The sequence below is a fragment of the Podarcis erhardii genome (assembly GCF_964252035.2).
Source record: "Podarcis erhardii genome assembly, chromosome: 9".
Classification (NCBI taxonomy): domain Eukaryota; kingdom Metazoa; phylum Chordata; class Lepidosauria; order Squamata; family Lacertidae; genus Podarcis; species Podarcis erhardii.
This window is the reverse complement of record NC_138512.1, coordinates 11,168,519-11,194,222: the sequence shown is the minus strand read 5'-3', so window position 1 is coordinate 11,194,222 and position 25,704 is coordinate 11,168,519. Positions and strand designations below refer to the sequence as shown.

Sequence of the window (25,704 nt, the reverse complement as noted above, 5' to 3'; positions counted from 1 at the left end):
CCTTGTGGTGCATGTGATTCAGATTCTATTCAGTTGAACCTCTGGTTACAAAGTTGGTTGGACAGTGTTCTCGAAGCTACCAGCATGAGTTTGACCAGACTGCAGGAGGACAGGAAGACTGGAGTGCCTGCAACAGGTGAGGCTGCAGGTCCCTTATTTTGGCTGCTGGTCCCTTATTTTCAAGGCTGCTGGTCCCTTATTTTCAAATCTGTAAGTTGACAGCTATGCTTCTGGGTCATGTGGCCAGCATGACTAAGCCGCTTCTGGCGAACCAGTGCAGCGCACGGAAACGCCGTTTACCTTCCCGCCGGAGCAGTACCTATTTATCTACTTGCACTTTGACATGCTTTCGAACTGCTAGGTTGGCAGGAGCAGGGACCGAGCAAAGGGAGCTCACCCCGTCGCGGGGATTCGAACCGCCAACCTTCTGATCGGCAAGTCCTATATATAGTAGATAAATAGTTACTGCTCCGATGGGAAGGTAAACAACATTTCTGTGCACTCTGGCACTTGTCATGGTGTCCTGTTTCACCAGAAGCGGCTTAGTCCTGCTGGCCACATGACACAGAAATCTGTCTGTGGACAAAGCACTGAGCCTCTTGAGCTTGCCAAACAGGAGGTCAGTGGTTCAAATCTCCATGATGGGGTGAGCTCCTGTTGCTCTGTTCCAGCTCCTCACAACCTAGCTGTCTGAAAGCACACCAGTGCAAGTTGGTAAATAGATATTGCTGCGGCGAGAAGGAAAATGGCATTTCTGTGCACTCTGGTTTTCACCACAGTGTTCCATTGCGCCAGAAGCAGTTTAATCATGCTGGCCACATGACCTGGAAAGTTGTCTGTGGACAAACGCTGGCTCCCTTGGCCTGAAAGCGAATAAGTGCCGCAACTCCTTAGTCACCTTTGACTGGACTTAACCATCCAGGGGTCATTTACCTTTTACCTTTTACTATATATACTTTTGAATGCTTTTGAATTATGGCGCTGGAGGAGACTCTTGAGAGTCCCATGGACTGCAAGAAGATCAAACCTATCCATTCTGAAGGAAATCAGCCCTGAGTGCTGACTGGAAGGACAGATCCTGAAGCTGAGGCTCCAATACTTTGGCCACCTCATGAGAAGAGAAGACTCCCTAGAAAAGACCCTGATGTTGGGAAAGATGGAGGGCACAAGGAGAAGAGGACGAGATGGTTGGACAGTGTTCTCGAAGCTACCAGCATGAGTTTGACCAAACTGTGGGAGGCAGTGGAAGACAGGAGTGCCTGGCGTGCTCTGGTCCATGGGGTCAGGAAGGGTCGGACACGACTAAACGACTAAACAACAACAACAACAACAACAACAAATATATACTTTATTGGTATGACATCTTATTGGGTCCCCCCCCCAACGTTTGGTACAGTTACACAATTCCCCCCCTCCAATAATCTGGACAAATTTGAATATGGATTTCTTTAATGTAAAGCTTCTGGAAGTACTGTTTATATTAAATGATCCTGTCCTTTCTCCAAGGAGTTCAAAATGAAATATATGGTTCTTGCCTCACACTTTGTCCCCCTAACTACCCTGTGAGGTAGATTAGACTGAGAGATGACCCAGTCTAAGGTCTAAGGCCATACATTGAGCTTCATGGCTGAGTGGGGATTTAAACTTGGCCTTCTGTAAATCACTGCTCAGATCACTAGACCACACCAACTCGCAAATGTAGTAGCTCCCTCAGGATAAATAGGAGCCTGGACTGAACCCGTTTTGTTTGATATGCATTATGTTACGCAGTATTTTGTATTAGTTCTTTACAGACTTACGATCCTCTCCTATGCCTCTAAGCTGGTATGGAACAGTCTGTAGGAATTGGGCTCTTTATCTGCGCATAAATAGAGGGTGATTTCCCTGTAGTCCTTTGTTTCCTTAGTAATTGGGTAGTCTGTTCTCTGAAACTGACTTGCAAAATGTGTTCTTTTTTCTGTGCTTCCTCAAAAAGACAACATGAAAAAAGAAAGAAAAGGAAAACATTAAATGCATACAGTTTTTATAAACAGATGCAACATTCCATTTTTTTTTTATAATGGAGCAACTTAAGGAAGAACCTAATCACTACAATAAATAGCTTAATAACCATTAATGTTTGATTTCAGAGTTCCAAAACCATTTCTGAATACTTCAGCATAATGAATGCCTCTAGCAGCAATAAGGAAGTGTTGCATTGCCATCCATCCTCTTCCTTCAAATTTATTAGCAATGTGCTCTGCCATTTTCTGTTACAAAACAATGAGCATATTTAAAAGCAATTATCTAAAGCAGGAGTGTCAGACAGAGGACCAAACCTCTGGCCCAGAAGCTGTGCTGAGAATTCTGCCCATCACAAACATCACCGGTTTTGTTAAGGAAGGGGTCAGCTGCAGAAGCTATAAGTTAGCTTCAAAAAACGCTCCTGCATCTTGGCTGCCAAAACCCCTTTTCTAGCCTCCCCCCTCAATGTCTCAAATTAATCTTCTGAGTACTGAGATATTGATTCTCTGAATCAAGTTTAATTTTATTTTGGAGAATGGTTACAAAAGAAGCAACCTGTTTCATGTTCAGAAAATAATAAGGAATAGTGCAAAGCTGCAAGACAAAGCATTAAAAAGACCTTAAACAATAAGTAGTCATGAGAACCAGTGAATATAGATTTTTGTAGATCTAACACCATGGCTGTAAAGACAGGTAGCACTGGGATTTGATCAAGCAAGTACGGTTTCTATCAGCGTACATTTCTCCTTTCTTTTGTATGCTTAAAAAAAATCCACTGGCAAAAGCAGAAAGAATAGCTGTAAGAATGGGGAAGATTAAAAGAGAAAGATTAGAGTTGTTGATGTGTAGGACTGTTTTGCTCACTCGGGATATTAGGGAGGGCAATGGAGGTTGGCTGGCATTCACAAAATGAGCAAAGAAGTTGGCTTTTTGAGGGGATTCAGATATTCAGTACTGTGTTGCTCCTGTTGAGCAGACCTTATTCTGAGGCGTTAGGCCTGTGTCTGGCTTGTACCACTTGAAAAGGGTTTCAAATTGGCCATTGCAGAACTATTCTGATTGCCATGCTATCATGCCTAACAGTGGCAATAACCTGAAGCAGTATGTAGCACACGTTCCAGAAAGAGGAACAGGATCCGATCCCTGAGAAGGCGGCTGTACTTTTGGAGTGCCATAAACATTATGCTTTGGTAGCAAAATTCTAGCAAGCCCCACTTTAAGTATAAAATTGCAGTGTGGTGTTGTTGTTGTTAAAAACCCACTATCTTCACTGATCATTAGTGTGAAAATTGAGGAAGTGTTCAGAATGGAAACTTAGGGAATACAGTGGTACCTTGGGTTAAGTACTTAATTTGTTCCAGAGGTCCGTACTTAACCTGAAACTGTTCTTAACCTAAAGCACCACTTTAGCTAATGGGGCCTCCTGCTGCTGCCACGCCGCTGGAGAACGATGTCTATTCTCATCCTGAAGCAAAGTTCTTAACCTGAAGCACTATTTCTGGGTTAGAAGAGTCTGTAACCTGAAGCGTATGTAACCTGAAGCGTATGTAACCCGAGGTACCACTGTACATGTTTGAAACAATTTCAGTGTGACTTCTTAACACTCAAGGAAGATATTCATTATATTGTATACTTTTCAAGGCACCCATATGAGTGTGTCTGAAAGTTCAACACCTTGTCTTTCAACCTGACCTCTCAGCCTCATGTTGTTGCATCCTTCTCACTCCTCCCTTTACGAATGGATCAAGACAGCAATTCCGGGGACAAAATGGTGTCTTGAATGTGCATGTTGATTTTTATTCTGAGTTCAAGGGTTGGTGTTGTGAACAGGATAGACAGGCCAAAGGTCTCTTAGGTCTCTGCCTAATTACTAACCATTATCTGCACCCCTGTAGGGAATGAAAGTCATTCAGAATGGGCTGCCAATCTTTAATGTGGGCCAATTGTAATAGTGTATTACTGAGGTATTTTATTCAGCCATGTGTGTCTTCTTGCCGACATTCTTCTTGCTGTCAGAAGAATTGCTTGTTATAGGAAATAGTGTGGGAATTTGCAGTCTAAATACAGTGGTACCTCGGGTTAAGTACTTAATTCATTCCGGAGGTCCGTTTTTAACCTGAAACTGTTCTTAACCTGAAGCACCACTTTAGCTAACGGGGCCTCCTGCTGCTGCCGCGCCGCCAGAGCACAATTTCTGTTCTCATCCTGAAGCAAAGCTTGGCTGTCTGGCTGGTGTACCGGCCACCTAGCGCACCAGCAGCCACCCTGTCAGGCCTGCTGGAGGCGGTGGCCGGCTGGGCCTTGGAGTTCCCTAACCTATTGGTATTGGGAGACTTCAACTTCCATGCTGATGCCGCTCCCTCCTCACAGGCTCTGGACCTGGTGTCTTCCATGGCGACACTAGGGCTCTCCCAGTTTGTTTCGGGCCCCACACATCAAGCAGGCCACACGCTGGATTTGATCTTTGGTGCCGGTATAGATGTGATCATGTCTCCTTCGATGAAGGTGCCATGGTCTGATCACTACGCTCTGAAAGCCAGGATTGACTTTCCACCCCCACCCTGCTTAGGTGGCGAGCCGATTTGGGCTCGCCCGCAGAGGCTGATGGACCCTGATAGATTCCGTCAAGCCTTGCGGGACCTTGCTCTCCCTGGCGACTCATTGATTGAGCTTGTTGAGGGCTGGAATACCCAGCTCCTGGCAGCCATCGATGAGATCGCACCTAAGCGCCCTCTGCGACCCCGCAGAAACCGGGCTCCCTGGTTTACCGAGGAGCTTCGGAAAATGAAGCAGGACCTCAGACGGCTAGAGCGAGTATGGCGGGGTGCCCGTGACGGAGCCTCAAGAACATCTTATAGGGTTTTTATGAAAACCTATGAGATGGCTGTGAAGGCCGCTAAGAAGTCTTACTTCTCGGCCTCCATTGCATCCGCTAGCTCTCGCCCGGCGCAATTATTTAGTATAATTCGGTCTTTAACGTCCCTTGAAGGACAGCCAAATTTAAATAACAATCTGACACACAGCTGTGAGGCATTTGCGAGCTTTTTTGCGGAGAAGGTCCTGTTGCTCCGCCATGACCTCCCTGCCAATTTGGATACAATAAAGGAACTGGAGGCCCCTCGACTGTCCTCGGGTTCAGTATTGGACCATTTTGACCGGATATCTCCAGCCGATGTGGACAGACTCCTCCAAGCTGGAAAGCCCACCACCTGTCCTCTTGACCCGTGCCCGTCATGGCTGATTAGAGCGTGTCCAGACGAGGTGCGGGCCCCCCTGGGGGATATCATCAATTTGTCCCTTGGCACCGGGATATTCCCAGGGGAACTGAAGGAGGCAGTGGTGCGTCCGCTCTTAAAGAAAACATCATTAGATCCCTTAGACCTATCCAATTACCGCCCGGTTTCGAATCTTCCATTCCTGGGTAAGGTGATTGAGAGAGCGGTTGCTGAACAGCTTGGTAGGTTTCTGGATGAAACATCTGCTCTGGATCCATTCCAGTCCGGCTTCCGTGCTGGTCATGGGACCGAGACGGCTCTGGTCGCCCTAACAGATGATCTCCGTAGGCAGCTGGATCGAGGCGGGTCGGGGCTGCTGATTCTTCTAGATCTGTCAGCAGCCTTCGACATGGTCGATCACGAACTCCTGGACCACCGCCTTGCCGACGTGGGGATCCAGGGCACAGTCCTTCAATGGCTGCGCTCGTTTCTCTCTGGTCGGGGACAGAGGGTGGCGCTCGGGGGGGAATTGTCATCGCGCCACTCCTTGGTGTGTGGAGTGCCTCAGGGTGCGATTCTCTCCCCGATGCTTTTTAACATCTTTATGCGCCCCCTCGCCCAGCTTGTCCGGAGTTTTGGGCTGGGTTGCCATCAGTATGCCGATGACACCCAACTCTATCTGTTGATGGATGGCCATCCTGACTCGGCCCCCGATACACTGGCGAGATGTCTGGAAGCTGTGGCTGGATGGTTACGTGGGAGCCGGTTGAAGTTAAATCCTTCGAAGACAGAGGTCCTCTGGCTGGGGCGGGATGATATGGGATTGAGGGGGCAACTCCCATCTCTTGCGGGGGTGCAACTAGTGCCAGCACCGTCCGTTAAGAGTTTGGGTGTAATCTTCGATACCTCCCTCTCTATGGAGGCGCAGATTACAGCTATAACAAAGGCGGCATTTTTTCATCTCCGCCAAGCTAAGCAGTTGGCCCCTTATCTCTCTCGCCCTGACCTAGCCACTGTGATCCATGCGACGGTCACCTCCAGACTGGATTATTGTAACTCGCTCTACGTGGGGCTGCCCTTAAGACTGACCCAGAAACTCCAGCGGGTGCAGAATGCCGCGGCGAGACTCCTTATGGGGTCTTCGCTGCGAGATCACATTCAACCGGTACTATACCAGCTGCACTGGCTCCCGGTGGAGTACAGGATCAGGTTTAAGGTGCTGGTTTTAACCTTTAAAGCCCTATACGGCCTAGGACCCTCGTACCTACGGGACCGCCTCTCCTGGTATGCCCCACAGAGAAACCTACGGTCTGCAAATAATAACATCCTCAAGGTCCCAGGCCTCAGAGAGGTTAGGCTGGCCTCAACTAGAGCCAGGGCCTTCTCGGCTGCGGCTCCAATCTGGTGGAACGCTCTGTCACAAGAGACTAGGGCCCTGTGGGACCTGACATCCTTCCGCAGGGCCTGCAAGACAGAGTTGTTCCACCAGGCCTTTGGTCAGGGCGCAGCCTGACTCCCTCCTCTGGCAACCTGCTTAGAATCTTGCTTAATTAGTTGCCATTAATTTGATTTTAATTGATTTTATAATGTAAAATTTTTAGAATGTGTGAATATTTGATTGTTTGATTGTTGTTAGCCGCCCTGAGCCCGGCTTCGGCTGGGGAGGGCGGGATATAAATAAAATTTATTATTATTATTATTATTATTAACCTGAGGTACTATTTCTGGGTTAGCGGAGTCTGTAACCTGAAGCGTATGTAATCCGAGGTACCACTGTAACTTTGCATGTTTTGCTAACTTAGGATATGAAGGGGTTAAGACACACAGAGTTCCTGATTGCTAGAGAGGGCACTGTGTGACATCATTTCCCCTTGAGTTCTCTGGTGGGAGAAAAAGCGTTTAATCCTTTCTACTTCACTCGCCTTGGAACTCATGTCTCTTTTCCACCAAGCTTCTGATGCAGACAGACTGGTGTCTGCTCAAAGCATTTTGAACTCAACTATGCATTTTGTAATCTAGAAGTAGAACTTGCCCGCCTTGTTTTAATTACTGCTACTGCTGGAATCAAGTGCAATATTTTATGTAAGTAAAATATATATTTTATGCTTAAGCTACAGTTTTTTGCATTGTTATCTTAATTAATAGGGAAAATAGGGAAATCCAGTCTGTTACCACAGCCTGGATAAGGCTACACAGCCAAGTCCCAAAGTTTCCATTTTAAAACTGCAAGGGATGGTGTTTTAAAATCCATTAACTAATTGGTTTAAGTTTTAACGTTCTGCTCACACACATGAGTAATACAGAGGATCAATTGTAAAATATATCCCCTCTTGCCTATAAAATCCATCTAAAAAATGGTTCATGCTCTCAACTGTCTCTATATTGTATCTCAGACTATGGCAGCATGGATCAGTCACTCTCAGGATATGTATAACATCACCCAAAAATGCAGGGAGAGTTGCTATAAATTTATTGGGTTGGATTCAGACGGTGGCTGCAATCCTATACACTCTTAGCTGTGGGCAAGTTGAATTCAACGGAGAAGTCACTTTTTAGGTGGGATTTAATCACAAAAGTCAGTTTGTGCAGTTATGGCTTATTGAAAGGTCTTGTGCAGCAAACACACTTCTTTCCCAGACCAGCCTTTTACAACAAAGGAAATGCCCTGGACCTTGTGGGATAACACCTGTTTTCATACAAGCCCCCCTCCCCCACATTTGCTTGTGGGGAACTGAAGGGCGCAGCCAGAGGCAAAAGTAGGTCGAGAAGTACATTTGACTCCCACCTTTGTGAAATACGCTATATTCCAGCTACGCGAAGTGCAGGTTTCTGTTAACAAACCTCTCTCCATCAGACTAGTAACAGGCATCATCATCACAGGTCAATGACAGATGTGTCCCAACCATGCAAAAATCCTTGAGAAGATGCAGAACAAGACCAGTGAAAGGTTGCCACAGAGACTTAGAGGGGCTGCAATAAGCCCCTGAGCCAATGCATTCTCACTGCTGCCTGGACTGAGCAAAAAAACCCCACACAACAACAAATGCCTGCCTGTATGACTTTCTAACTCCTACATTTAATGCCACCATTAAAGGGATAGCTCAGTCGTTAAAGCGTGAGACTCTTAATCTCAGGGTACTGAGTTCCAGCCCCACATCAGGCAAAAGATTCCTACATTGCAAGGGGTTGACTTGGTGATCCTTGTGCTCCCTTCCAACTCTGATTCTAACTTCTAACTTAAATTGATTGTGTCTGTGGGTTAAACCACAGAGCCTAGGACTTGCCGATCAGAAGGTCGGCAGTTCGAATCCCCGCAACGGGGTGAGCTCCCGTTGCTCGGTCCCTGCTCCTGCCAACCTAGCAGTTCGAAAGCATGTCAAAGTGCAAGTAGATAAATAGGTACCGCTCTGGAGGGAAGGTAAACGGCATTTCCGTGCGCTGCTCTGGTTCGCCAGAAGCGGCTTAGTCATGCTGGCCACATGACCCGGAAGCTGTACGCCGACTCCCTCAGGCAATAAAGTGAGATGAGTGCCGCAACCCCAGAGTCAGTCAGAACTGGACCTAATGGTCAGGGGTCCCTTTACCTTTACGCCTTTAATTTAAACCTTGGATGAATCCCAAGCCGGAATTAAGATTGTCAGAAGAAATATCAACAACCTCAGATATGCAGATGACACAACCTTGATGGCACAAAGTGAGGAGGAATTAAAGAACCTTTTAATGAGGGTGAAAGAGGAGAGCGCAAAATATGGTCTGAAGCTCAACATTTAAAAAAAAAAAAAACCTAAGATCATGGCCACTGGTCCCATCACCTCCTGGCAAATAGAAGGGGAAGAAATGGAGGCAGTGAGAGATTTTACTTTCTTGGGCTCCATGATTACTGCAGATGGTGACAGCAGTCATGAAATTAAAAGACGCCTGCTTCTTGGGAAGAAAGTGATGACAAACCTAGACAGCATCTTAAAAAGCAGAGACATCACCTTGCCGACAAAGGTCCGTATAGTAAAAGCTATGGTTTTCCCAGTAGTGATGTATGGAAGTGAAAGCTGGACCATCAAGAAGGCTGATCGCTGAAGAATTGGTGCTTTTGAATTATGGCGCTGGAGGAGACTCTTGAGAGTCCCATGGACTGCAAGAAGATCAAACCTCCCCATTCTGAAGGAAATCAGCCCTGAGTGCTCACTGGAAGGACAGATCCTGAAGTTGAGGCTCCAATACTTTGGCCACCTTATGAGAAGAGAAGACTACCTGGAAAAGACCCTGATGTTGGGAAAGATGGAGGGTACAAGGAGAAGGGGACGACAGAGGACGAGATGGTTGGACAGTGTTCTTGAAGCCACTAACATGAGTTTGACCAAACTGCGGGAGGCAGTGGAAGACAGGAGTGCCTGGCGTGCTCTGGTCCAGGGGGTCATGAAGAGTCGGACATGACTAAACGACTGAACAACAACACGATTTTCTAATGCCTACATTTAATGTCACCGTTAAAGGGATAGCTCAGTCATTAAAGTGTGAGACTCTTAATCTCAGGGTCCTGTGTTCCAGCCCCACTCTGGGCAAAATATTCCTACATTGCAGGGGATTGACTTGGTCATCCTTATGCTCCCTTCCAATGCTATGATTCTAGCTTCAAACTTAAATTGATTGCATCTAAGCCTTTAAAGCAGCTCCCCTACAAAATGTCTATCAGCCGAGGCACACTTTTTGTCAGATTTAAATTTGAGACACAGCCCACCCCACAAAACATGTTTCCTTCTAACATGTATAAGAGTGAAAACTACCAGACATCAGAGAAGCCCATCTGGCTTTTCTCTGTGCTGAATTTTCCTCCTTTAAGGGCAAGTAATTCTGCTTCTTTGGAATGGATTGTAGCTTCCTCCCAGTCTTTTCTGATCCTCTGAGCTTGGACAGCAGAAGTGAACTCAGGCAGCAAAAAAGCGGGGAGGATTTGGCTTCCTCCACAGGTGTGGTCCTTTTGCTCTAAAACGTGGATATCTCACCTTCTCAGTACTTAATAGGTTTAACAGGTGTGTCTGATGCTGTCCTGTAACATTTGACCAACAGCTGGAAGTCATCAAAAGTTAAAGAATCAGTGTTATTGCAGCCACCCTGCTTCTAAGCTAGATTTAAGCAAGCATGAATAAATGGGAAATACCATTGCCAGATCAAAACCTCAAAGAAAATGATCATATAAGGGTGAACAGTCTACCTAAGAAGGCAGTCAGTCCTTTAGTAGATGGGCTATTTATGGCAGGAACTGGAAGTATATTTCCTGCTTTTCAATCTGCACAAAGCAGATATCCAGTAGGTGCAACTATTCCATTACTGTATCTCTGGTTTGTAAAAAAAAATCGAGACCAGTTGAATTTTTGCCTGTTGTGCCATTGTTACAAGAAACTAGGGTGCTTAGTGAGAGGGTGTAACAGCCCCCTTCCCCCATGAAAACAACTTTATTTCTCCAATAGAAAGTCAACAAGTGCAACCTGCCACCCTGCAATTTTGGAAGCGGGAAAGGTGCACCAGTGGGATGTCTACCTGTCACACAGCTGTTAAAACCACAGTAGCCAGCAGAAGAAGGTGGGTCTGATGCGCGACAGCCAAGGAAGGAGGGAGGGAGGAATGAATGGGGGTCTTGATTTTTCTGGCTGAGGTTTTAGCTCGATGATCCCACAGCTCCGCTAAAATCACCGGGCTTCCTTTCAGGAAAGAGGATTCAGGCTTGCCACCACTCGCTCCTTCAAGCGCTCCTGCTTCCGAGTAAGCATCGCAGCCTTGGGGCCCACTCCTCTACGCGCACCAACTCGGGACGCCGTTCTGGAGGATTGCGAAGTTAAGTCCTGCGGGGCTTTACTTCCGAGTAAAAACCTACACACTCCTCGGCTGGTTAGGATCCTCCTAGCCTCTCTGCCTAGCCACTTCCCCCGTGTTTCCTTTCCCTTTCCACCGATCTCGCCCCTTGCGCAAGTGAATCAGCAGCTGGGGGTGGGCAGGAGGTTTTTGCGCGCGGCGAGGTGAACGGAGGAAGCTCCCTCGTGAGTTCTCCCGCAGCTTGCCCTCCCCACCCCCCCAAAAAAGGTGGGGGTTGCCGAGATAGAGACGCTGCCCTGGAATCTTCTCACGCAGAGGCTCCAGCCGACGCGGGACCCGCCTGCTCGCTGCTCCTCCGTCTGCCCGTTGCGCGCCGGGCGCTTCCAACGCCGCCGCCAGCCATGAACGCCCGGAGAGTGGCCAGCATCTCTGCTCAGCTGGAGGAAGCGAGCTCCGCAGGCGGTAGGGCTGCAAAGCGCAGCACGGGGCTTTTCCCAGTCCGATTTGGGGCTATTACGACAGGCTTTTTTGCCTGCCTTTTGCATGCGCTTTTTGCAAATATTTGTGCGTTTGGTTTGCAAGCAGATGCAGTGCTCGAGGGTCGCATGGCAGCAGTGCCAAATCCTGCCGGCGTGTGTGTGTGTGTGTGTGTGTGTGTGTGTGAACGTATGTTTTCCTCCTCCAACCTTGCTGGTACTGACTTTTTTCCTTGAAATGAAGGAAAGAGGACCTAATATATTGGAATGCCAACATGCTCTACATCTGTTTCCCTTTATAGCCCTGTTGCTATCTCACGTTTGAAGAACTTGATCAGTCACCCCTCGGGATGAGTCATAAGCAAGTTGGGGATATAACATCTGAATGGAAAGCAGCGGGGTTTACGTCGGAGTAAACACTCAAGGGATGGTAGGAGGGCGAAAGAAAGATGTTGGGGTGTCTCTAGCGCTGGTCGTAGACCCATTGACGTTAATGGAGCTGACTTAAGTTCCTTAATTTCATTGGGTTTACTCTGAGTAAAACTTATTTGGATACTTTCCCCTGCTTGCAATCCTGCAACCTGCCCTTTCAGAATGATGCCATTTAGAATAATGGCAAATCTCCCTTCTCCTTGGCTTGCCCCTGTCATGATCAACTTCTTCTACTTCATTTAAAATGAAAGTTGTTGGCTGGCGTGCAGAAATTCAATAGGTGTTATTTTTCTGGAACGAAGTTCAGGAAGAGCTTCTCCTGCTAAATTTCTGCAGGATAGGCTCCTGAACCTGAGTGGGAGCGGGCTGTTTAGAAACTGGTAACTCTTAATTTACAACCTAATCCTAAGCATGTTTACTTGGCAGTTAGATCAAATAAAAATGGTTGTTTACCTAGTGGCAACTTATCACTGTCTGCATTGAACCACCTAGTCTGCAATCCTAAACTAACTAACTTTGAGCTGTGTGTGGGCTTTGTTTTCGTAACTGAGTTTTGCAGTCTTAAAGAAAGCATTTTTGTTTTGGCTCTTGGTAAGGAAGCAGTTGGAGCGTTATGTCTTACTGTGGCTCTTAGGGTGTCATGGGTCCAGACCTCAGATGGCTATTAAAAGTTGCACAAAAGGCAGAATTTCTTCCAGAGTTGTGTTTTCAATAGCAGTGTCTTGCAACAGGAGAAGACACAACAGCGGAAATGTTCCCTTTTCACCTAATTAGAGTCTGGGTCCTTGTTGCCACGGACAGAAAGTTGTAGTCGAGGGTATCCTATGACGGATGTTGAGTTTAGAGATGAAACGAGGATATCAAGCTCACCCAGACATGTCAATGTTGACATGTTTAAATATATTTTACTGTTAAAAACAACTAATTTTAATTATTTTTAAATGTTTTAACTATTTCTTGTTGATAATTTTAAGACCTCTTGCAAACCCGCTTAGCGGTTTTATTACAAACAAGTGTTATATAAATTTTGTTAAGTCAAGGAGTTTGTTGCAGTCACAGTATAACCATAGGTATATATATGTATTTATATGAATCAAAACAGGTTGCTAATGCCTCGTGGGCATTGAACTCCTTATTAAACACCACAACCACTAAAGTTTTCATACTGGTACGACAAACTGAAGAACACCATGCATTTTATTTTTCCAAAAATCATGATTAAGATATTGAAAAACACACCAGTTGCTGCCCTCATAGCCCGCAAACCAATTTTTTGTTTTGAAATGACAAGGCATCTTGAAAGTTGTTCAGACCACTAGGGGATTGCGACCTGATCTAAGGTGGGTATAGGAGCACACCGCCATGCAAATGTAGAGTAAAAGATTAAGAAATGGAGCCCCAAATGCATGTTTGGGTTAAAAGTGCCCGAGTGTGAAGATAACATGGTCTAGACCAGGGTTTCCCAAACTTGGGTCTCCACCTTTTTTGGGACTACAATTCCCATCATCCCTGAGCACTGGTCCTGCTAGCTAAGGATGATGGATGTTGTAGTCTAAAAACAGTTGGAGACCCAAGTTTGGGAAACCCTGGTCTAGACTTAGTTGTCAGCTCTCCCTGGCTCTGCTTCTGGAGGTCCCAGAAATCTAGCAATGGCTGGGTATCCCATTTGTAGCAGAAAAAAATGTATTTTATCCCCAAGCCAGAATCATTCATGCTCAATCCACAACATGCTTCTTTCATGCTAGATTGATGCTAGGTGTCTGTCTTCCACAAGGGTGAGTGTGATCAGTGGATGCACATTTGAAAACTCTCTCTTTAGTAGGTTATCCATGCCTTTTCCTATGCCCCAGCTGAATGAGGAAGGAAGTGACCTTTGAGATATTGGTATATCCCCACCTGCAATGCCATTGGGCAGGTGCAGATACAGGCCCCAATGGTCAGGACTGCTTCATCTGTTTCAATTTGTTTTCAAATTGATTCTGCTTTATCCCACAGTCTGTCCATCTAGGACTACATAGAAAAAAAAAAAAAAAACAAGTACCCAGTCTTTTTTGTTTTGAGAATAAAATGTCTTGTGTACGTAGCCTATATTTCTATGCCAGAAGAAGTTTCCCCTGCTCAAACTCTGCAAGGCAAAGAGGAAGTTCTGCTAAAAATAATAATAATTAAAAAACTGCTGCTGTAACAAATTGGTTTGGGTGGAAATCCTCAAATGTGAGCTGTTCATTAAAATACAAGCGGGTGATGGCATGACAACTACGTGACATGATCTTGAGTGTGTGTCTTAAATAAAGGAGGGAGACAGTTAGAAGGAGCCTGCTGATGGAGGGTGGATCAGAAAATGCTTCCCACTCACATAAGCAGGGGTTTGGATGCCACCATGATAAAATATAGCTTGCAGAAACAGGTTGTTATTTCTCTGACCTTGGAACTGTAAAACTGTTAGGTTCTGCCAGTGTAGCGAGGTGCATTGGCCTTGAGTGCAGATTCATAAACAACAGAGGAGCTGCAGACTCTGCCTGCTCTTTAAACAGCAATGGATGTTTTGAAGTGGTCACTTTTAACTCCTCATTTAGCGTTGCTGGGATGATGCGGATTGGTGGCACTGCTGAAGGTGTCCCATGACAGAGTCTCACCTCAAAGTGTCATAGGTAGGGTTGCCAGCTTCTGTTCCTACCAGGGCTCTGGAATTTTTCGCAGCAGCTTGAAATGCAGGAAAAGGAGTTGATGTAGCTTTTCTTGTTGGTTTATCAACGTGCCAGGAACAGCTTCACCTGCTATATGTGCCAGGCTGCTGTGAAGGCCTGTCATGAAAGAAAGCTGGCAACTATAAAGGTGAATCTGTCTGTGAATTGTGTAGTTCCACTTTAATTAATTGTTACACTTTAATTATAGATTTGGAAATGTTTTAAGACCCATAATCCGATCCTTATTAAAATGGATGTACATTTCTGTATGGGGATGTGGGTGGCACTGTGGTCTAAACCACTGAGCCTCTTAGGCTTGCCGATCGGAAGGTCAGCGGTTCGAATCCCTGTAACGGGGTGAGCTCCCATTGCTCTGTCCCAGCTCCTGCCAACCTAGCCATTCGAAAGCACGCCAAAAATGCAAGTACAGTGGTACCTCGGGTTAAGTACTTAATTCTTTCCGGAGGTCTGTACTTAACCTGAAACTGTTCTTAACCTGAAGCACCACTTTAGCTAATGGGGCCTTCTGCTGCTGCCGTGCTGCCGAAGCACGATTTCTGTTCTCATCCTGAAGCAAAGTTCTTAACCTGAAGCACTATTTCTGGGTTAGCAGAGTCTGTAACCTGAAGCATATGTAACCTGAAGCATATATAACCCGAGGTACCACTGTAGATAAATAGGTACAGCTTTGGCGGGAAGGTAAACGGCGTTTCCATGTGCTCTGGTTTCTGTCGCAGTGTTCCATTGCTCCAGAAGTGGTTTAGTCATGCTGGCCACATGACCTGGAAAGCTGTCTATGGACAAATGCTGGCTCCCTTGGCCTGAAAGCGAGATGAGTGCGGCAATCCCATAGTCACCTTTGACTGGACTTAACCGTCCAGAGGTCCTTTACCTTTTTTTACATTTCTGTATGTTGAAAGAGTAAGGAGTAGGGCTCATCTGAATTTTAAGAAGTAGCTATTTGAGTGTGTGATCTTACTTCTTTGCCAACTGCTGCTTTAAGCATTTTTGTGCATGCCTTTGTTTAATGACCCCTGTTTTTCTCTTATTTTGCCAAAGGTCTTCTGCTGGCCCCAAGTCACCAGGCCTGAGCAGAGACATTTTGCTTCCCACAGGGGAGAAGCAAATGGTGTCCCCTTCAGGGCAAGGTGCACAATATCTTTTGAAGCATCCTACCAATGACGCAGGTGGCACTGTGGGTTAAATCACAGAGCCTAGGACTTGCCGATCAGAAGGCCGGTGGTTCGAATCCCCGTGATGGGGTAAGCTCCTGTTGCTCGGTCCCTGCTCCTGCCAACCTAGCAGTTCAAAAGCATGTCAAAGTGCAAGTAGATAAATAGGTACCGCTCCAGCGGGAAGGTAAACGGCATTTCCGTGTGCTGCTCTGGTTCGCCAGAAGCGGCTTAGTCATGCTAGCCACATTACCCAGAAGCTGTCTGTGGACAAACACTGGCTCCCTCAGCCAATAAAGCTAGATGAGCGCCGCAGCCCCAGAGTCGGTCACGACTGGACCTAATGGTCAGGGGTCCCTTTACCTTTACCTTTACCTTTACCTTTACCTTTACCTTTACCTTTACCTTTACCTTTACCTTTACCTTTACCAATGCCTCTCCTTTGGAGCAAAGATATAACAATGACTTAAACATCCATCAATTTCCTGTCCTTTAATGACACCAGATTCCTCTGCCCAATGGCAGGGACAGCGTTGTGAGTCACCTTTGCTACAACTGATCTCCACTGCAAATTGCTTTTGAAAATTCCCTCCATTTCAAAGGTCATTCACCATACAGCATGAGTGGTGAGGGCTGCTCTTCTGCACTAGAGAAACAGTTTAAAGATCTACTTGGTCTTGTAGAGCTAGATTTTTAGTTCTATGGTATCGGATTGTTTCATTCTCTCCTTCACCCCTGGAAATCACAGATCCGCTGGGTCATCTAATGATAAATTAATAGACCTTTAATGTGGAATGGTCAGTGGGATGTTTCCGGTATAGAGAGACAAATGCCAGCAGTGGTGTTTTATTATGAACGAACCTTTCAGTCTCCCTAAGCTGATGACTGAAGATTTTTAGTTTTAAAATGATACTCAACAGTCATATTGAAGGAAAGGTGGGATAGAAATGCAATGACAAGCAAAACCATAATGGGATGAATAAATATGAACATAAGAATTGCAGGCAATAATTGCTGTCTTTCACTTAAGTCTCTGAAAGCTTATTATCTGCTTTCCATGAACATCTCACTGAGATCTAGGAACTCAGCACCTCACTGTTGCATGATAGGTTTCATGTACTGGCGTATCTTTACGCAGCTGTATTTTAATAGAAACCTGAACTATTCCTGTTATGTGTTAGAAAGTGGCCCAAATTCAGAGCTGATGTTATTATCTTCTGGCTCATGTATGGGTAAGTGTTGGGGTTCTTAAACTGTGATCCAGTAGTCCTGGGGCAGGGGATTTTAAGGTGTTCATAAAACAAAAACAAGGGACATGGGTGGCGCTGTGGGTTAAACCACAGAGCCTAGGACTTGCTGATCAGAAGGTCAGCTGTTTGAATCCCTGTGATGGGGTGAGCTCCCGTTGCTCGGTCCCTGCTTCTGCCAATCTAGCAGTTCGAAAGCACATCAAAAGTGCAAGTAGATAAATAGGTACCACTCTGGCGGGAAGGTAAACGGCATTTCCGTGCGCTGCTCTGGTTCGCCAGAAGCGGCTTAGTCATGCTGGCCACATGACCCGGAAGCTGTACGCCGGCTGCCTCGGCCAATAAAGCGAGATGCGCACCACAACCCCAGAGTCGGCCATGACTGGTGGTCAGGGGTCCCTTTACCTTTAAAACAAAAACATGTTGAACATGTTGAAAATCTGAGAAGCAGCTTCCATTTCTGCGTGTGCACATATAGCTGTATTGACTTATAATTGGAAGGCTGGTGGTATTCTGAAGCTTTCATGCCTGCTCCTTCCTGATGCCCATAAATAAGGCAAGAATATCCCAGCAGGATCTTTGAGATCATCCAGAGGAATGCTGTCACTTGTCTACCGTGTTACAGAATTCAGGCATTTGGAGTCATTGGTCCCATGCCGTGGAAGACTCTTCCAGCAGAGCTTTCTCACTTTTGACTTTCAGTCATCCCTTGAATATTCCTTTTGTGTTGACAGGACCATGCAGTTGTTAAATTCTATTTTGAGGAGCTAGTCATTTTCACAATCAATTTGCACCACTTGTAATGGCTTTAATGTTTTGCTACTGCTGTACGTCAGGCTGGTATTTTATGAAAGGCCTGGTATAGAGATGCTTTTATAAATAAATGAAGTGAGCATTTGAATACCGCCCTTCACCTTAAGATCGCAGGACGGTTCACTGTCAGGCTATTCCGTTCCACCTTAAGGAACAGGTATGAATGTTGTATGTCACATGCCTGTTTACACTCCAGCACAGCTTGCTGGGAACTTCTGTTTGTGTATAGCTTTTGCTTTTGTTGCTTGCTTTGGACATGAAGGAGATCAGACTTGTTTTCCTTTTGTCCTGATGTATGCTGAATAAACTGCTTGTAAATATGCTCACACAACTTCTCCTGCCACTTCTGTTGCGTAGCATTTACTCTGCTGAGTAGTGTGCCCTAGCTTCTGAAGCTCAGGTCACAGATACTGCACCAAAGACTGGAGATCGCCTGGCACACCGGCTGGTGGGCTGGAGCCAGCTGGGGGCCTGCCAATTGCCCCCGTTTCCTTGATTGCATGCCAACAACCACAACATAACAATACAAAATGAGAATGGAAAATACACAATGCAGCACAAACATACAAACAAACAAACAAACCAATAAGCGCCCCCCTCCCACCAGCCCATATTTATTTATTAAATTTGTAAATTAAGAATGTGTATTGGACTGCAAAGAAGAAGTAAACAAGAATGTTTCTACCCATTCAGACAAAATAATTCAGTTGTAGGGTTTGTAAACGGGTTGCCGTATGTCCTCTTTTTCCAGGACATGTCCTCCTTTAAAAAAACAAGTGTCGGCATAGCGACCCATAGTTAAACGTAGAAGTCGGTGAATGTGTCCTGTTTTGCTCTTCAAAATATGGTAACCCTAGAGCTATTCAGTGGGGGTTGTTTCAGAGACTTCGAGTCTTTCTACTTCGGTCCCTACCAGGGAGGGTCTTGCAGTGCAGCAGGGTGAAGTTACCTGCTTCAGCTGGTATAATAATAATAATAATAATAATAATAATAATAATAATAATATAATTATTTATACCCCACCCATCTGGCTGGGCTTCCCCAGCCACTCTGGGCGGCTTACAACAAAGTATTAAAATACAGTAATGCATCAAACATTAAAAGCTTCCCTCCCTGAACAGGGCTGCCTTCAGATGTCTTCTAAAAGTCTGGTAGTTGTTGTTCTCTTTGACATCTGGTGGGAGGGTGTTCCACAGGGTGGGTGCCACTACCGAGAAGGCCCTCTGCCTGGTTCCCTGTAACTTGACTTCTCTCAGTGAGGGGTCCTCCAGAAGGTCCTCAGCGCTGGAACTCAGTTTCCAGGTAGAATGATGGGGGTGGAGACGCTCCTTTAGATATACTGGACTGAGGCTGGTTAGGTCTTTAAAGGTCAGCACCAACACTTTGAACTGTGCCTGGAAACGTACTGGGAGCCAATGCAGATCTCTCAGGACTGGTGTTATGTGGTCTCGGTGGCCACTCCCAGTCACCAGTCTGGGATTAGTTGTAGTTTCCAGGTGACCTTCAGGTGAACTAATCCAGGTGTAGTTTCTGGATTAGTTGTAGTTTCCAGGTGACCTTCAAAGGTAGAGCGCATTGCAGTAGTCCAAGCGAGAGATAACCAGAGCATGCGCCACTCTGGAAGGAAGAGGTGAAGGCAGAAACAGGTGTTAGAACAGGGCAGGAAGATTTTTGGAAATGTTAGTTCTAGCTGGGAGTGGAGGGAGAGGGAAGAGACAGGCTACCATGTGGATTGTGCCTTAGGCAGAAAAGTGGCTTCCAGCAGCACTACTCTCCACTCTTTTGAGTTTCCAACATCTTACATGGCAAAGGCTGGTTAAGGCAACCAGCAGCTTTCTGGGCAGGAAATATACTATACTGGCAGGCTTTCTGCAGCTGCTCTTCCTTTTCAAACAATTTTTTTGAGAAAGAGACTCACATTTCTTCAGTTTAAGGTAAGGTCCCCTTCCCCAACACAAATGGAAATAAGTTTTGTTAAGTTAAGCACTCCCAGAATAACTGTCCATAACTGACACCTTAAGCCACAAGAAGCCAAAGCTGCTATAAATTCCACTGTATGGTAAACTTTAAATTCTACTTTAACCAGCAAGTGGTGAAATATCATGCAGTATGTGAGTCATCATTCAGGTGAAATTGTCTATTGGGATTTTTACTCTCTTATGAGCAAATAAATGCCTGGTACCCTTTGTGAATTGATCTGAAATATGAGCTGTTGGAAAACAAATTAGGAATGCATGGCTATGACTTCTTCTTCTTTTTTTGCAGTTTTATTTATTTATTAAAGCTCTTATGTTACATCGGTAAACATTACCATATTACATCACAAGGCTTATTATACTATAATTTTCAGCATGTATACAAAATTTATATACTTAAAGAAGAAAAAAAAGAAAAAAAAAACAAGGACAGAAAACTACTCCCAAATCATATATATATCAGCACTTTGGATTTCCTGTCTATCCAGTTGTATACTGTATTCCTTTTTTTACAAATGAATGTATTATTATTGTATGTTTCTTTACATTTTATCTAATACATTATCAATATGTACCCTGGGTCTTATTTCTCAACTCAGTCTCCAATGTCTATCAAATGCTACCATAGATAGTGAACCTTTACTGTATTTTTGAACATATATCTTATATCTATTCCACTCTTCCATAATTTTTTGTTTTGAATTGCCTCTCAGGCTATTTGTCAACTGTGCCATTTCAGCAAATTCTTGTAGCTTGTTATGCCAATCTGTTATTGTCGGGACTTCTTCTTCCTTCCACCCCTTTGCCACCAAAGTCCGAGCTGCTTGGCTAATACTTTCTAGTAGTCTATTAGAATTGGACGCGGGTGGCGCTGTGGGTTAAACCACAGAGCCTAGGACTTGCTGATCAGAAGGTCAGTGGTTCGAATCCCCGCAACGGGGTGAGCTCCCGTTGCTCGGTCCCAGCTCCTGCCAACCTAGCGGTTCGAAAGCATGTCAAAGTGCAAGTAGATAAATAGGAATCACTCCAGCGAGAAGGTAAAAGACGTTTCCGTGCGCTGCTCTGGTTTGCCAGAAGTGGTTTAGTCATGCTGGCCACATGTATGCCGGCTCCCTTGGCCAATAAAGCGAGATGAGCGCCGCAACCTCAGAGTCGGCCACGATTGGACGTAATGTTCAGGGGTCCCTTTACCTTTAGTCTGTTAGACCCAAAACTTTGTGTTGGCCCCTATCACTGGCTCCCCACAAAGCTGACAAAGCATTTGTATTATTAGCTGTTAAACGTTATGCTTCCATTCCACTCTCCTGCCAGGAAGCTCTGCCTTCCACAGAGGCAGATTTAGGGGAGCACAAGTGATTTGCCCACACTGGGGGTGGAGCCGAGAGGGCACCACGGGGGGCTCTGCAACAATTACAAACAACAGGAAGTAGGGGGGTGAATTTTGGTTTTGCCATGGGTGCTGCTGAAATTTTAAATCCCCAAGTCTGCCACTGCCCTCCAGGTCATTAACCAGGTTGTGATGTGGTTTAGCTTTAGCATTGCAACATACACCTAGACCTCTTCAGCTGTTAGCAATGTGCTGTCACGGCAGACGTTACGGCCCTTCCAAAGAACTTGCAATGCCAGCAAGTAAGTGTTTTGCAACCTGATGATTTAGCACCTCCAGCTTTATCTGTCAGATAGTTGAATAAAATCCCCAGGATGATAAAACTTAGATTCATTAGGGTTCCTGTCTTTCACTGGAAGAAAGCAGTTTCAGAAACAATTTATACTGAACTGAAGGTTTCCATTCTGGCTTGAGGTGCGCAATATATTTCTTAGTAAGCGCATGCAAGTGAGGAAATGCAGCTGTCAACAAATGCACAGCCGTCAGACTAGTTTTATCTCCCATAGTGCAGAAATTACCCAAAGACAGGTCAAGTTTAATGACAAAGAGCAAATTAGTTTTATAGCTCTTTTGTTCTCTAAACTACTGACACAATGAAGGAACCTCTAGCTTGTTGACGTTTTTAAAATATAACCTGACTCAAACATTCCTTCTAAGTTAGGACTTCATTCTTACAGGATTTGATGTTACATGTGTTGGGGTTCATTGGTGGCATTCTTTGAATTTGGGGTCTGGAAATCATGGTTCTACCCTGTCGTCCCCCCCCCAAAAAAATAGTCATTTGGAGGCATTCTGATGTCTATCTTGGGTATTCTGCATCTATGAGATGTGGGTGGCACTGTGGCCTAAAGCACTGAGCCTCTTGAGCTTGCCAATCAGAGGGTCGGTGGTTCGAACCCCCATCATGGGGTGAGCTCCTGTTGCTCTGTTCAAGCTCCTGCTAAGCTAGCTGTCTGAAAGCACGCCAGTGCAAGTAGGTAAATAGATATTGCTGCGGCGAGAAGGTAAACAGCTTTTCTGTGCACTCTGGTTTCCATCACAGTGTTCTGTTGCGCCAGATGCAGCTTAGTCATGCTGGCCACATGACCTGGAAAGCTGTCTGTGGACAAACGCCGGCTCCCTCAGCCTGAAAGCGAGATGAGCACCACAACCACACAGTCGCCTTTGGCTGGACTTAACCGTCCAGGTGTCCTTTACCTTTACCTTTTTACCTATTCTGCAACCTCATGTCTGTGATTTTGTATGAATGGTATTGTAAAGCCAGAGGGCCAGTTTAACCGTTGAACAGAAACAAATGCTAAAGTTTTCCCTGGAGTGGTATACCTTGAGATTGGAAGTGAGAAATTACCATGCTTGATTTGCACCCCTTTCTCACAGCTAGAGCTCCCAGCATGCCAAAAGAAAACTAGTATGTGCCATTTCTCTGATAGATTTTTCTGCATAAAGTTATTGGCTACAATTAGTGGTCATATTGTATACTCAGGAGGGTTAGATAAAGTGCTGGGTGTATGTTTGACACTGTGCATTAGGAAATACCAAAGCATGTTAGAAGAGAAAAAAATGTGTTGATTGAAAAATCTTTGAAAAATGGCATTTATCCAGTGATGTGGGTTTTGTGGGAAATCATCTGGAAAATATTAGGATAATTTGCACTGGGAAATGTTCAGATTCCCCAGAGTGATCTATTTTAGCATGCTTATTTTACTCGTATTTAGCAAATAAAGCTGGGACGCAAGTGGCGCTGTGGGTTAAACCACAAAGCCTAGGACTTGCCGATCAGAAGGTCGGTGGTTCGAATCCCTGCAACGGGGTGAGCTCCTGTTGCTCAGTCCCTGCTCCTGCCAACGTAGCAGTTCGAAAGCACGTCAACGTGCACGTAGATAAATAGGTACCTCTCCGGCGGGAAGGTAAACGGCGTTTCCGTACGCTACTCTGGTTCGCCAGAAGCAGCTTAGTCATGCTGGCCACGTGACCCGGAAGCTTTATGCCAGCTCCCTCAGCCAATAAAGCGAGATGAGCGCCAGAACCCCAGAGTCGGCCACGACTGGACCTAATGGTCAGGGGTCCCTTTACCTTTACCTTAGCAAATAAAGCTAAGAACTTGGAAACTGCCTAGTATTTATTTGCAGTCGGCATCAATTCATTGTTAACCAATGTAAATGCATATTACACAGAAACATATGTACATACATACATGTGTGTGTTTATACTTTAACAATAATTTAACGGGATCTAATAACAATGAAAAGCAATACATATCTGATTACTGGGATAGCTCAGTTGGTAGAACATGAGACCCTTAATCTCAGGGTTGTGGGTTCAAGATTGGGCAAAAGATTCCTGTGTTCCAGGGGTTGGACTACATGAACCTCTTGCTTCTTTCCAGTGCTACGATTCTGTGATTCTGTATACTAAGCAAAAGAATACAAACATACTGTAGATTAGCAAAATATCAACAGACTGAAGAAATGTAGCCCATAATTTGTCACGCTGCAACAAAAGGTCAACAAACTAAATGAATGTAATTGACTATCACAAAACCCAAAAGTGTTTTGAGTTTGGTCTTCCTCAGTGGTCTTTGTGCATGAAAACTGAAAAATAGGTGACAATGGCCAGGGATTGAGCAAAAACGGGAGCTCCTGGTCATTTCAAACCTGTGCAGTTGCTAGTATACAACTTCGTGTTTGCACAGGGAGCCTGGCTTGCTGACCTCTGGGCTGGAGAACAGACTTTCCAGGTCCCAGCCTAATTATGGCTGTCTGCACCTCAGGCTGGCCCCAACATTTAAGTCTTGCTGAGGTATTCTTCCTCTGACCCCATGATGATTATTGCATGAGGGAGCATGCTCAACTTGTGTAGACACCCAGTGCCATTTATAATCCTGGCAAAGGAGTCTGTGGCAGTGTAAAAAGGACCTCACCCTCTATGGAGGTTTAGCCCCAAGATGTGGAGAGCTGCAGGAGTCGCAAAGGTGATCTGATGGAGGAGGAAAGCCTGTTGAGCTCCCTTCCCTCTACTACCCCTCACTGGTCATCACATGTAGTGGAAGGCCTGAAGAGAGCTTTAGAACTACAGCAACGCACTCTGTGTGGGGCTACCTTTGAAGGTGACTTGGAAACGACAACTAATCCAGAATGTGGCAGCTAGTCTGGTGACTGGGAGCAGCCGCTGGGACCACATAACACCGGTCCTAAAGGATCTTCACCGGCTTCCAGTACATTTCTGAGACACTTCAAAGCGTTGGTGCTGACTTTTAAAGCCTTGGCCCAGTATACCTGAAGGAGCGTCTCCACCCCCATCGTTCAGCCTGGACATTGAGGTCCACCTCTGAGGGCCTTCTGGCAGTTCCCTCACTGTGAGAAGTGAAGTTACAGGGAACCAGGCAGAGGACAGGGTTGTCATATTTTAAAAAAGTAAAATTCCGGACACAACTTGTTGAGACATATGGCAACCCTAGCCTTGGGGACAGTGGTGCACTCTCTGTGGAATGGCCTTCCATCAGATGTTAAAGAGATAAAGAACTACACAACTTTTAGAAGAGAGCAGAAGGCAGCCCTGTATTGAGAAGCTTTTAATGTTTGATGTTTATTTATATTTTTATATGTGCTGGAAGCAGTCCAGAGTGGCTGAGGAAACAACAACAAAAACAACAACAACAACAACAACATATATGGTTAGCTGTTCATTTTTGCATTTTGTAAACTACAGTGATGTTTTTCTTTCAGATGAAATGTATTGCTACTATGTAGAAAAGCTACTTGAGTAATTGGTTCTCTTTCCCGCATTGTTTTCTTTAAAAAAATAAAAATAGAACAATTTACCTCTGTTTCATTTGGAATAAAGATTATGGTTTGCAGTCTCTGCACACTTACTTGAGAAGAAGCCCAACGGCACTCTGTGGGACTAAGTTCTGAGTAAACAACACACTGGGTTGGGCTATAGCTTCTTCAAGCAGCACTCTTAATATTTCTCAGTTAGCAAAACCTGCTGCATAATATTTCGGGCCAAAAGAAAATTGGCACCAGGCAGCTTGCAACATTGGCCAGACACTGGATATTTTTCAGTGGCTGCCTTTTGGCTCTCTGAATTGAGTGCATCACTCTTTTTTATTTGCAAAGCTAGGCACTCAATAAACACGGCACTGTTTGTCCTGCTTTGTCCAAAAATCAAAGTGGGAGGGGGGCAGATAAGCATACCAGGCACTAAATTTCTTAATATAGGCCAGATTATTCTGCTGCTCAATATCCTTCATGCGCTGGTCAATAAAGCTTTTTGCCTTGGGGAGACCCATTTTCAGGAGATGCTGTGCTTGGAGGCCACATGTAAGTAGTTTTTGATGCACTACTTTGGACCACCGACTTCTATGAGCATCTCGTGCTACTAGAGGTAGTAGTCTGGATGGGTTTAAATTTAAGTGAAGCCAATAGTTGAATGTTCTTAACCAGGTCCGGGTTTCGATGGAGAGGAGGCCAGTCTCCAGCCGTAGG

The 25,704-nt window shown here is 45.3% G+C and overlaps 1 protein-coding gene across 3 annotated transcripts in view; it reads left to right on the top strand.

The window, feature by feature from the left end:
- Window positions 1-10,993: 10,993 nt before the first annotated feature.
- The window catches only part of KCNIP4 (potassium voltage-gated channel interacting protein 4), a 405,833-nt gene continuing 391,122 nt past the window's right edge, over window positions 10,994-25,704 (top strand). The window contains exon 1 of one of the 3 annotated variants that reach the window (XM_081876473.1): window positions 10,994-11,489. In XM_081876473.1, coding sequence (XP_081732599.1) covers window positions 11,429-11,489 — 61 coding nt within the window. In that variant the 5' untranslated portion in view covers window positions 10,994-11,428. The remainder of the gene's footprint in view (window positions 11,490-25,704) is intronic. The other 2 variants (XM_081876478.1, XM_081876482.1) reach the window with 2 other exon arrangements.